Raw genomic sequence first — 12,509 nt, 5'->3', positions numbered from 1 at the left:
AGACCCAACACTAACCCACTGTAGATACCATGCAGGGTGAGACCCAACACTAACCCACTGTAGATACCATGCAGGGTGAGACCCAACACTAACCCAGTGTAGATACCATGCAGGGTGAGACCCAACACTAACCCACTGTAGATACCATGCAGGGTGAGACCCAACACTAACCCACTGTAGATACCATGCAGGGTGAGACCCAACACTAACCCACTGTAGATACCATGCAGGGTGAGACCCAACACTAACCCACTGTAGATACCATGCAGGGTGAGACCCAACACTAACCCACTGTAGATACCATGCAGGGTGAGACCCAACACTAACCCACTGTAGATACCATGCAGGGTGAGACCCAACACTAACCCACTGTAGATACCATGCAGGGTGAGACCCAACACTAACCCACTGTAGATACCATGCAGGGTGAGACCCAACACTAACCCACTGTAGATACCATGCAGGGTGAGACCCAACACTAACCCACTGTAGATACCATGCAGGGTGAGACCCAACACTAACCCACTGTAGATACCATGCAGGGTGAGACCCAACACTAACCCAGTGTAGATACCATGCAGGGTGAGACCCAACACTAACCCACTGTAGATACCATGCAGGGTGAGACCCAACACTAACACACTGTAGATACCATGCAGGGTGAGACCCAACACTAACCCACTGTAGATACCATGCAGGGTGAGACCCAACACTAACCCACTGTAGATACCATGCAGGGTGAGACCCAACACTAACCCACTGTAGATACCATGCAGGGTGAGACCCAACACTAACACACTGTAGATACCATGCAGGGTGAGACCCAACACTAACCCACTGTAGATACCATGCAGGGTGAGACCCAACACTAACCCACTGTAGATACCATGCAGGGTGAGACCCAACACTAACCCAGTGTAGATACCATGCAGGGTGAGACCCAACACTAACCCAGTGTAGATACCATGCAGGGTGAGACCCAACACTAACCCACTGTAGATACCATGCAGGATGAGACCCAACACTAACCCACTGTAGATACCATGCAGGGTGAGACCCAACACTAACCCACTGTAGATACCATGCAGGGTGAGACCCAACACTAACCCACTGTAGATACCATGCAGGGTGAGACCCAACACTAACCCAGTGTAGATACCATGCAGGGTGAGACCCAACACTAATCCACTGTAGATACCATGCAGGGTGAGACCCAACACTAACCCACTGTAGATACCATGCATGATGAGACCCAACACTAACCCACTGTAGATACCATGCATGATGAGACCCAACAATAACACACTGTACCTTTGGAGTTTCCAAAGGTAACTCCAAAGTTACCATGCTCAGCCTGGTTCAAATGGCTCTGCAGAACAAGTATAGTGTCTTGAGCCCTTACCTTGAAGTGGTCTAGTAACTCTCTCGTGACTGCATAAGGCGCACCAATCACCACCTCAGAGACATACTGCAGACAGAAACAGAACAGAAGCACATTAGATTAATATACTCATCACTTCTCAGCATTTTATTTTACCTTTATTTTAACAGTCCCATTGAGACCAAGGTCTCTTTCACAAGGGAGCCCAGCATACACACAATTTACAAAATGACTCTTATAAAAGAGATGTACAGTATCTCTTATGAAAGAGAAGGAGAGAGAACTTACTCGACAGGCCAGCACACTGAGTGTTCTCTCATGAACGTTCATAATGGGGTAATTCTTCCCTTTGTAGCGATTCACCTCCTGAAAAATTCACACAAAACCCAAAAGTAAGAATAAGATGACGCAAATTTCCACTATCAGTGCCAGGATTTAATTTGACACTGGGTTGGTTATAGGCATTGTGGTTTTTAAAGGCAATTTCTGACTGAGCCGAAATATGCAGCGTTTACCGTGAACGGGATCGCCGAGAACATTGTGGGAACATTGCCCTTGAAAGCCATCACCAGGCGGTAAATTGGTTAACAGACCAATAACAAAGAGTTCCAAACCTCTCTGTCAATAACAGCTAGTTTTACATTTTCCTCTCCCCACTGAGACCACTCCTAGACAGTCCTTGCAAAATTCTTGCTTGAGAAATCGTTTTTTGCTAAAAAGCAATTTTTTGTCCATTTTAATGCACAATTATTACAGTAATTGTTACCCAGAATGTATACTTATTGATATATAAATGGCTGTATTAGACCTATAAATCCCAGCCTAAATGATCTATTTTACAGCTGAACTGAGGAGACAATAGACCAGATTGTGTCAAAGTGTAAACCCACTATAACATATGGCTTGTCAGACTCACCTGGTCAAAGTGTAACCCCACTATAACATATGGCTTGTCAGACTCACCTGGTTGAAGTGTAACTCCACTATAACATATGGCTTGTCAGACTCACCTGGTCAAAGTGTAACCCCACTATAACATATGGCTTGTCAGACTCACCTGGTCAAAGTGTAACCCCACTATAACATATGGCTTGTCAGACTCACCTGGTCAAAGTGTAACCCCACTATAACATATTGCTTGTCAGACTCAGCTGGCCAAAGTGTAACCCCACTATAACATATGGCTTGTCTGAAAGCCTGGCCAAAGTGTAACCCCACTATAACATATGGCTTGTCTGAAAGCCTGGCCAAAGTGTAACCCCACTATAACATATGGCTTGTCTGAAAGCCTGGCCAAAGTGTAACCCCACTATAACATATGGCTTGTCTGAAAGCCTGGCCAAAGTGTAACCTCACTATAACATATGGCTTGTCTGAAAGCCTGGCCAAAGTGTAACCCCACTATAACATATGGCTTGTCTGAAAGCCTGGCCAAAGTGTAACCCCACTATAACATATGGCTTGTCTGAAAGCCTGGCCAAAGTGTAACCCCACTATAACATATGGCTTGTCAGACTCACCTGGCCAAAGTGTAACCCCACTATAACATATGGCTTGTCTGAAAGCCTGGCCAAAGTGTAACCCCACTATAACATATGGCTTGTCTGAAAGCCTGGCCAAAGTGTAACCCCACTATAACATATGGCTTGTCTGAAAGCCTGGCCAAAGTGTAACCCCACTATAACATATGGCTTGTCTGAAAGCCTGGCCAAAGTGTAACCCCACTATAACATATGGCTTGTCTGAAAGCCTGGCCAAAGTGTAACCCCACTATAACATATGGCTTGTCAGACTCACCTGGCCAAAGTGTAACCCCACTATAACATATGGCTTGTCTGAAAGCCTGGCCAAAGTGTAACCCCACTATAACATATGGCTTGTCTGAAAGCCTGGCCAAAGTGTAACCCCACTATAACATATGGCTTGTCTGAAAGCCTGGCCAAAGTGTAACCCCACTATAACATATGGCTTGTCTGAAAGCCTGGCCAAAGTGTAACCCCACTATAACATATGGCTTGTCTGAAAGCCTGGCCAAAGTGTAACCCCACTATAACATATGGCTTGTCAGACTCACCTGGTCAAAGTGTAACCCCACTATAACATATGGCTTGTCAGACTCACCTGGTCAAAGTGTAACCCCACTATAACATATGGCTTGTCTGAAAGCCTGGAAACCGCCTCCAGGAAGTCCACATGGCCGATATCTGAGAAGACATTGGTCAAGGCCGACAACAACAACAACTATAGTAAACTAGGCCTCTGAGTCCAGTCTATAATCTCAAACCTCTCCATACACTGTAGATGACTGGGGGTGTTTTGGCTGACCACAGGACCAGCCAGTTATAGAAATATACAACATCTACGTCACATAAGTGTAGTGCAGCTAGGTAGTGTAACAGTATAGCTGTTACCCATCGCTCCACAAAAGCCGCGGCCCTTGCAAGGGGAACAACTACTTCAAGGTCTCAGAGCGAGTGACGTCACCGATTGAAACGCTATTAGCGCGCACCCCGCTAACTAGCTAGCCATTTCACATCGGTTACACTAGCATGAGGGGTGTTTGTCTTTCTATGGCCCACTTTTTCTTGGTCAGGTCACATGGTCAGAAAATAACAACTCTTTGCTCTAACATGGTAGATATGAGTGTATAGAGTCACCTGACATTGATGTATCCTACCATCAGGGCCTTCAAAGCTGTCAGAGAAGGCCTTAGTAACAAGTCAAACCATTCTTATGTGCATGTAACTGACAAAATAAAGGAAACACTTAAGTAAATGAGGGATACAAAAGTATATTGAAAGCAGGTGCTTCCACAAAGGTGTGGTTCCTGAGTTCATTCAGCAATTAACATCCCATCATGCCTAGGGTGATGAAAAAAATGCTGGGTAAGCCATTATTTTTGGCTACCATGGCAATGCCACCATAGGTTGACAATGTCCCCATCTACAGGGCACGAGTGGTCGCTGAATGAGCAGGAAAACGATGTAAACCATATGCCATGGCCGTCTCAGTCACCAGATCTCAACCCAATTGAACACTTATGGGACATTCTGGAGCGACGTCTGAGACAGCGTTTTCCACCACTATCAACAAAACACCAAATTATGGATTTGTTTGTGGAATAATGGTGTCTCATCCCTCAAATAGAGTTCCAGACACTTGTAGAATGTATGCCAAGGTGGAATGAAGCTGTTCTGGCTCGTGGAGGCCCAACACCCTATTAAGACACTTCATGTTGTTCACTTCCTTTATTTAGGCAATTACCTGTATCAACACACTTCATATTATCGACATGGTCAGGAAAAGCTCCTGGCACCAGACATGGTAAATATGAGGAGGCTGGTGGAGGGAGACATCACCATGCGGGATTCCAGCCATTGTATTGGCTGGAATGCAACGAATGGAATGGTATCAAACACATGCAATTGAAAGTAGTGCGTTCATGGAGCCACCAGACAGAGGATACGGAAGAGGTCGAAGGCTCCAGCCACATAGATGATGGTGTCCCCAGGCTGAGGCTCCTGTCCTGAGGCAAACTGGATAATCTTCTGGGACGTCTGGAGGAACTGGGACACCCCCGTCCACGGACTGTGGCCCTTCGGACCCTGCAACATCCATAATGCACAAAGTATAAATACAGTGTAGCACTTGACAAACCACGACTAAATGTTCATTCCAAGCCAGCAAAGGAATGATATCATTACGCTGAGTAATAGATGATGCTGTATGATATTCCTTACAGAGGCTATACAGGTGGAACCTCTGAGGGAGTTATTGTGCCAAAAGATTTAGAGTCCCCTAAATGGAATGAAGTATTGTCCATAAATGTGTTCATTGGGCAGAAAGGGGAACAACACACCATGCCAGTATGTGGCAGCTTGACTTATTAAAATCCTATAGCATTTGGTATTCAAAGTTGGTATTCAATATTCACTATGGTCTTTTCTCATAGGAGAAAATGATCACACTGCGCCACCCAGTGGCTAAATGAGTAAAACACCATCTGAGATCCCTCTTCTTGAACATCCAGTAGCCAGTCAGTCAGCACTGTGAGGTATATCTCAATGTCCGTCAGAGCCCCCAACACATTTATTCAACACTGGCCAAATATATTTTTCTCTCTCTTTCAACGTTTGAAAATGAGAACATTTGTTACGTAACGGTGATCATTCTAAAGTACCGTTCTCTTTCCCACCCCCATTTGGAATCCAAACGTCGTTCAAATGTAGATCCTCTGGTCAGTTTCTGCATTCAGAGGGAACAGAGGTGGTATTCATTACCACCTGGCCAGGCCCACCGTTTTGATTATCAACTGGGCACCACAATAACGCCCTTTGTTTCAGAGAGAGAGTTGGCGAGAGTTGGGGGGGTACTAAAGCTGTAGCAGAGAAAGTCTACCCAGGATTTGGACACAAATAGTAGACCATGACAAAGCAGTTGCTATGGTCAAGTGCACTCTGATTTTTAAAGGGCTCTTCTTTATTTAAATGATCAAAAACAGACAGCTGTGCATTTCACAGAGTGAGCCTTTGTGGGATTTAAAAAAATAACTTTTATTAAAGTTGTACTTGTATGAGAGTAGACATGGGACCTACCTTGCCAAAGTTGTCTGTGTGCTGCTGATAGTCTGAATGGCCCTGAGGGACACAGGAGAGGAAACAGGCTTCACTTCATCTATTATTCACTTGTAACAACAGGAGCTCGGAGACATGACAGATAGGAGCAAATCATGACTTCTACATTTTTGATGTCAACAGGAGAGTAAGTGGAATTTCAACTGAAGTGGAAGAACTCCTGGTCCTATTGTAGCCTATGAGGGGTTGCTATACTCACTATGATAACATATGAGGGGTTGCTATACTCACTATGGTAACCTATGAGGGGTTGCTATACTCACTATGATAACATATGAGGGGTTGCTATACTCACTATGGTAACCTATGAGGGGTTGCTATACTCACTATGGTAACATATGAGGGGTTTCTATACTCACCATGGTAACCTATGAGGGGTTTCTATACTCACCATGGTAACCTATGAGGGGTTTCTATACTTACCATGGTAACCTATGAGGGGTTTCTATACTCACCATGGTAAACTATGAGGGGTTGATATACTCACCATGGTAACCTATGAGGGGTTGCTATACTCACCATGGTAACCTATGAGGGGTTGCTATACTCACCATGGTAACCTATGAGGGGTTGCTATACTCACCATGGTAACCTATGAGGGGTTGCTATACTCACCATGGTAACCTATGAGGGGTTTCTATACTCACCATGGTAACCTATGAGGGGTTGCTATACTCACCATGGTAACCTATGAGGGGTTGCTATACTCACCATGGTAACCTATGAGGGGTTGCTATACTCACCATGGTAACCTATGAGGGGTTGCTATACTCACCATGGTAACCTATGAGGGGTTGCTATACTCACCATGGTAACCTATGAGGGGTTGCTATACTCACTATGTTGCTGTGGTGGGCTTTGGTCATCAGTAGCATGCGACCGACCAGGTCTGTGGTAGAAACTCCTTGGGTTCGCTTGCACTCCCTGGAACAACACCAGGCCACGAGACAAAATTGTACAATTGTAGACAGAGCATAACAACAGCAATAATAATATGATAATATATTAAATAATATCATATACTAAACAAAATATAAACGCAAAATGCAACAATTTCTAAGATTTTGCAGTTACAGTTCATATAAGGAAATCAGTCAATTGAAATACATTCATTAGGCCCTAATCTATGGATTTCACATGACTGGGAATACAGATATGCATCTGTTGGTCACAGATACCTTAAAAAAAAAAAGTAGGGTAGTGAATCAGAAAACCAGTCAGTATCTGGTGTGACCACCATTTGCCTCATGCAGCACGACACATCTCCTTCACATAGAGTTGATCAGGCTGTTGATTGTGGCCTGTGGAATGTTGTCCCACTCCTCTTCAATGGCTGTGTGAAGTTGCTGGATATTGTCGGGAACAAGAACACGTCATATACGTCGATCCAGAGCATCCCAAACATGCTCAATGGGTGACATGTCTGGTGAGTATGCAGGCCATGGAAGAACTGGGACATTTTCAGCTTCCGGGAATTGTGTACAGATCCTTGTGACATGAGGCCGTGCATTATCATGCTGACACATGAGGTGATGGCGTCGGATGAATGGCACGACAATGGGCCTCAGGATCTCGTCACGGTATCTCTGTTCATTCAAATTGCCATCGATAAAATGCAATTGTGTTCATTTTCTGCAGCTTATGCCTGCCCATACCATAACCCCACCATGGGGCACTCCGTTCACAACGTTGACATCAGCAAACCGCTCGCCCACAAGATGCCATACACGTGGTCTGCGGTTGCGAGACGCACTGCCAAATTCTCTAAAACGACGTTGGAGGAGGCTTGTGGTATAGAAATGAACATTAAATTATCTGGCAATAGCTCTGGTGGACATTCCTGCAGTCACCATGCCAATTCCTCACTCCCTCAAAACTTGAGGCATCTGTGGCATTGTGTTGTGTGACAAAACTGCACATTTTAGAGTGGCCTTTTATTGTCTCTAGCACAAGGTGCACCTGTGTAATGATCATGCTGTGTAATCAGCTTCTTCATATGCCATACCTGTCAGGTGGGTGGATTATCTTGGCAAAGGAGAAATGCTCACTAACAGGATATAAACAAATTAGAGCTCAAGATTTGAGAGAAAAAAGCTTTTGTGCGTATGGAACATTTCTGGGATCTTTTATTTCAGCTCATGAAACATGGGACCAACACTTTACATGTTGCCTTTATATTTTTGTTCAGTGTATATTATTAACGACAGCTTTAGTTCAAGGTTCCTTCCAGCTTGAGTAACTCTCACCTGTACCTCCCTGACCTCTTCACCTCTTCGTATGTGTCCTTCCCATCCACTGTTAGTGTGATGTCATCTGAAATGACACATTCAACATGTCTGCTATATTCTGATCAAGGTGACAGACATGAGATACTTTACAGGAGGTCAAGGGGCAAGATAGAACCATTAGATACTGGGAAAACACGAAACAGGATATTAAGCCCCAAAATATGAAAACTAAATAAAATAAAAGTGTATTGGTCGCGTACACAGTTTAGCAAATGTTATAGCGGATGCAGCAAAATGCTTGTGTTACTAGTTCCTCACAGTGGTACTATGTTAATATAATATATCAATGGGTTAATAAGTTACTATGTTACTATGTCACTGAGCTTATATGTTACTGTGTTACTGTGTTACTATGTTACTGTATTACTATGTCACTATGTTACTGTGTTAATAAGTTACTGTGTTACTACTGTTACTGTGTTACAATGTTACTGTGTTAACACGTTACTATGTTACTGTGTTAATAAGTTACTGGGTTACTACTATTACTGTGTTACTATGTTAATAAGTGACTGTGTTACTACTGTTACTGTGTTACAATGGTACTGTGTTACTATGTTACTGTGTTAATAAGTTACTATGTTACTGTGTTAATAAGTTACTGTGTTACTACTGTTACTGTGTTACTATGTTACTGTGTTAATAAGTTACTATGTTACTGTGTTAATAAGTTACTGTGTTAATAAGTTACTATGTTACTGTGTTAATAAGTTACTGTGTTAATAAGTTACTATGTTACTGTGTTAATACGTTACTGTGTTACTACTGTTACTGTGTTACTATGTTAATAAGTTACTGTGTTAATAAGTTACTGTGTTAATAAGTTACTATGTCACTGTGTCACTGTGTTAATAAGTTACTGTGTTACTATGTTACTGTGTTAATAAGTTACTATATTACTGTTACTACTGTTACTGTGGTACTACTGTTACTGTGTTACTATGTTACTGTGTTAATAAGTTACTATGTTACTGTGTTAATATGTTACTATGTTACTATGTCACTGTGTCACTGTTACTTTTCTACTGTGTTACTGTGTTACTGTGCTACTATGTTACTACTGTTACTGTGTTACTGTGTTAATGTGTTACTGTGTTACTATGTTACTTTGCTACTATGTTACTGTGTTAATAAGTTACTATGTTACTACTGTTACTGTGTTACCATGTCACTGTGTTACTATGTTACTGTGTTACTGTTTTACTATGTTACTACTGTTAATATGTTACTGTGTTACTGTGTTACTATGTTACTATGTCACTGTGTTACTACTGTTACTGTGTTACTGTGTTACTACTGTTACTGTGTTACTGTGTTACTACTGATACTGTGTTACTATGTTACTACTGTTACTGTGTTACTACTGTTACTATGTTACCAATTTGCTGTGTTACTATGTTACTGTGTTACTATGTTACTGTGTTAATACGCTACTATGTTACTGTGTTACCATGGTGCTGTGTTACTGTGTTACTATGTTACTGTGTTACTACTGTTACTATGTTACTACTGTTACTATGTTACTGTGATACTGTGTTACTATATTACTATGTTACTGTGTTACTACTGTTACTGTGTTACTGTGTTACTACTGATACTGTGTTACTATGTTACTACTGTTACTGTGTTACTATGTTACTACTGTTACTATGTTACCAATTTGCTGTGTTACTATGTTACTGTGTTACTATGTTACTGTGTTAATACGCTACTATGTTACTGTGTTACCATGGTGCTGTGTTACTATGTTACTGTGTTATTGTGTTAATACGCTACTATGTTACTGTGTTACTATGTTACCACTGTTACTGTGTTACTGTGTCACTATGCCACTATGTTACTACTGTTATTTTGTTACTGTGTTACCATGGTGCTGTGTTACTATGTTACTGTGTTACTATGTTACTGTGTTATTGTGTTAATACGCTACTATGTTACTGTGTTACTATGTTACCACTGTTACTGTGTTACTGTGTCACTATGCCACTATGTTACTACTGTTATTTTGTTACTGTGTTACTATGTTACTGTGTTACCATGGTGCTGTGTTACTATGTTACTGTGTTACTATGTTACTGTGTTATTGTGTTAATACGCTACTATGTTACTGTGTTACTATGTTACCACTGTTACTGTGTCACTATGCCACTATGTTACTACTGTTATTTTGTTACTGTGTTACTATGTTACTATGTTACACTTCACATTAAAACAATACAATGAAAATAATAAGTTCTACTCTACTATTTCTGAGTCCTCTCTCTCTCTCTCTCTCTCTCTCTCTCTCTCTCTCTCTCTCTCTCTCTCTCTCTCTCTCTCTCTCTCTCTCTCTCTCTCTCTCTCTCTCTCTCTCTCTCTCTCTCTCTCTCTCTCTCTCTCTCTCTCTCTCTCTCTCTCTCTACAAACAGTTGCTGAGTGGACTATCCTGGTTAAATAAAGATGAACTGAATATTCAGAACCGGCCCACCCATTCAAGTATCTCAGCAAACTCACCTCCGTGCACACAGAAGTCACTGGTGTACTTGTCCAGGGTCTCCAGTGTGGTGACGTATGGCGCTCCCTCCACTATCTCATCCACCCACTTGATGGCTCTCACCATCTTGTATCGTTCAGCCTGGGTGAAGACCGGGGGACCCTTGTGCTGTGAGATCTCACCTACAGGGTGAGGAGGTATTATTACTAATGGTCACTGATATTCATCAAAACACACCGACCACCAGAAGCTAATAGCTGTAGAGAGTGTTTTCACCTGGCATTAAAGGGAGACTTCATCTTTTAGTATTTTGTTCATTAGAACACTGTTAACATGATCCCCCAAAAAGTGTCCATATCAGCAGTTAAGTTTTCAAGATAGAGCACTTTCAGTACAGAGAAAAAGCTGTGATGATGATGAAATGAGTTGAGTGAACTATCCCTTTAACAAGTGTCCTGTGATCAGTTCCGGTCCACATTTAGATCCATGTCTGCACATTCACAGCTGATGGTAAGACACACATTTTATGGCCATGTTTACTATAGACGAGTCATGATGACCATGTTTACTATAGACGAGTCATGATGACCATGTTTACTATAGACGAGTCATGATGACCATGTTTACTATAGACGAGTCATGATGACCATGTTTACTATAGACGAGTCATGATGACCATGTTTACTATAGACGAGTCATGATGACCATGTTTACTACAGACGAGTCATGATGACCATGTTTACTATAGACGAGTCATGATGACCATGTTTACTATAGACGAGTCATGGTGACCATGTTTACTATAGACGAGTCATGGTGACCATGTTTACTATAGACGAGTCATGATGACCATGTTTACTACAGACGAGTCATGATGACCATGTTTAATACAGACGAGTCATGATGACCATGTTTACTACAGACGAGTCATGATGACCATGTTTACTATAGACGTGTCATGATGACCATGTTTACTATAGATGAGTCATTGTGACCATGTTTACTATAGACGAGTCATGATGACCATGTTTACTATAGACGAGTCATGATGACCATGTTTAATACAGACGAGTCATGATGACCATGTTTACTACAGACGAGTCATGATGACCATGTTTACTATAGACGTGTCATGATGACCATGTTTACTATAGACGAGTCATGATGACCATGTTTACTATAGATGAGTCATTGTGACCATGTTTACTATAGACGAGTCATGATGACCATGTTTACTATAGACGAGTCATGATGACCATGTTTACTATAGATGAGTCATTGTGACCATGTTTACTATAGACGAGTCATGATGACCATGTTTACTATAGACGAGTCATGGTGACCATGTTTATTATAGACGAGTCATGATGACCATGTTTACTATAGACGAGTCATGATGACCATGTTTACTATAGACGAGTCATGATGACCATGTTTACTACAGACGAGTCATGGTGACCATGTTTACTACAGACGAGTCATGGTGACCATGTTTACTATAGACGAGTCATGAACAGATAGTGTTCTGAAGGTCTTGAGGTATACTCAGCAAGACTTTGCTCTCACAGTCTCTGTGTGCTTCACAAGTGCACTTTCCTGCCCCCCCCCCCACACACACACAGCTGATTCAAATAATCAAAGCTTGATGATGAGTTGATTATCTGAATCAGCTGTGTAGTGCTGGGACAAAAACGTGCACCCAGGGGGGACCCAGGACCGAGTTTGGGAAACCC

The 12,509-nt window shown here is 42.2% G+C and overlaps 1 protein-coding gene across 1 annotated transcript in view; it reads right to left on the bottom strand.

Annotated features, from left to right (window-relative positions):
* LOC120044697 (ethanolamine-phosphate cytidylyltransferase-like) overlaps positions 1–12,509 on the bottom strand; it is a 44,262-nt gene that overhangs the window by 9,411 nt on the left and 22,342 nt on the right. Inside the window, exons 3-10 of the mRNA XM_038989374.1 lie at positions 10,797–10,958; positions 8,262–8,328; positions 6,855–6,939; positions 5,977–6,018; positions 4,848–4,986; positions 3,503–3,585; positions 1,670–1,747; positions 1,403–1,468 (exon numbers count right to left, since the gene is read on the bottom strand). Of these exons, the coding sequence (XP_038845302.1) occupies positions 1,403–1,468; positions 1,670–1,747; positions 3,503–3,585; positions 4,848–4,986; positions 5,977–6,018; positions 6,855–6,939; positions 8,262–8,328; positions 10,797–10,958 (722 nt within the window). The remainder of the gene's footprint in view (positions 1–1,402; positions 1,469–1,669; positions 1,748–3,502; positions 3,586–4,847; positions 4,987–5,976; positions 6,019–6,854; positions 6,940–8,261; positions 8,329–10,796; positions 10,959–12,509) is intronic.

The sequence above is a fragment of the Salvelinus namaycush genome, chromosome 3, assembly GCF_016432855.1.
Source record: "Salvelinus namaycush isolate Seneca chromosome 3, SaNama_1.0, whole genome shotgun sequence".
In the NCBI taxonomy this organism is placed as follows: Eukaryota; Metazoa; Chordata; class Actinopteri; order Salmoniformes; family Salmonidae; genus Salvelinus; species Salvelinus namaycush.
This window is presented reverse-complemented; position numbering and strand designations above follow the sequence as displayed.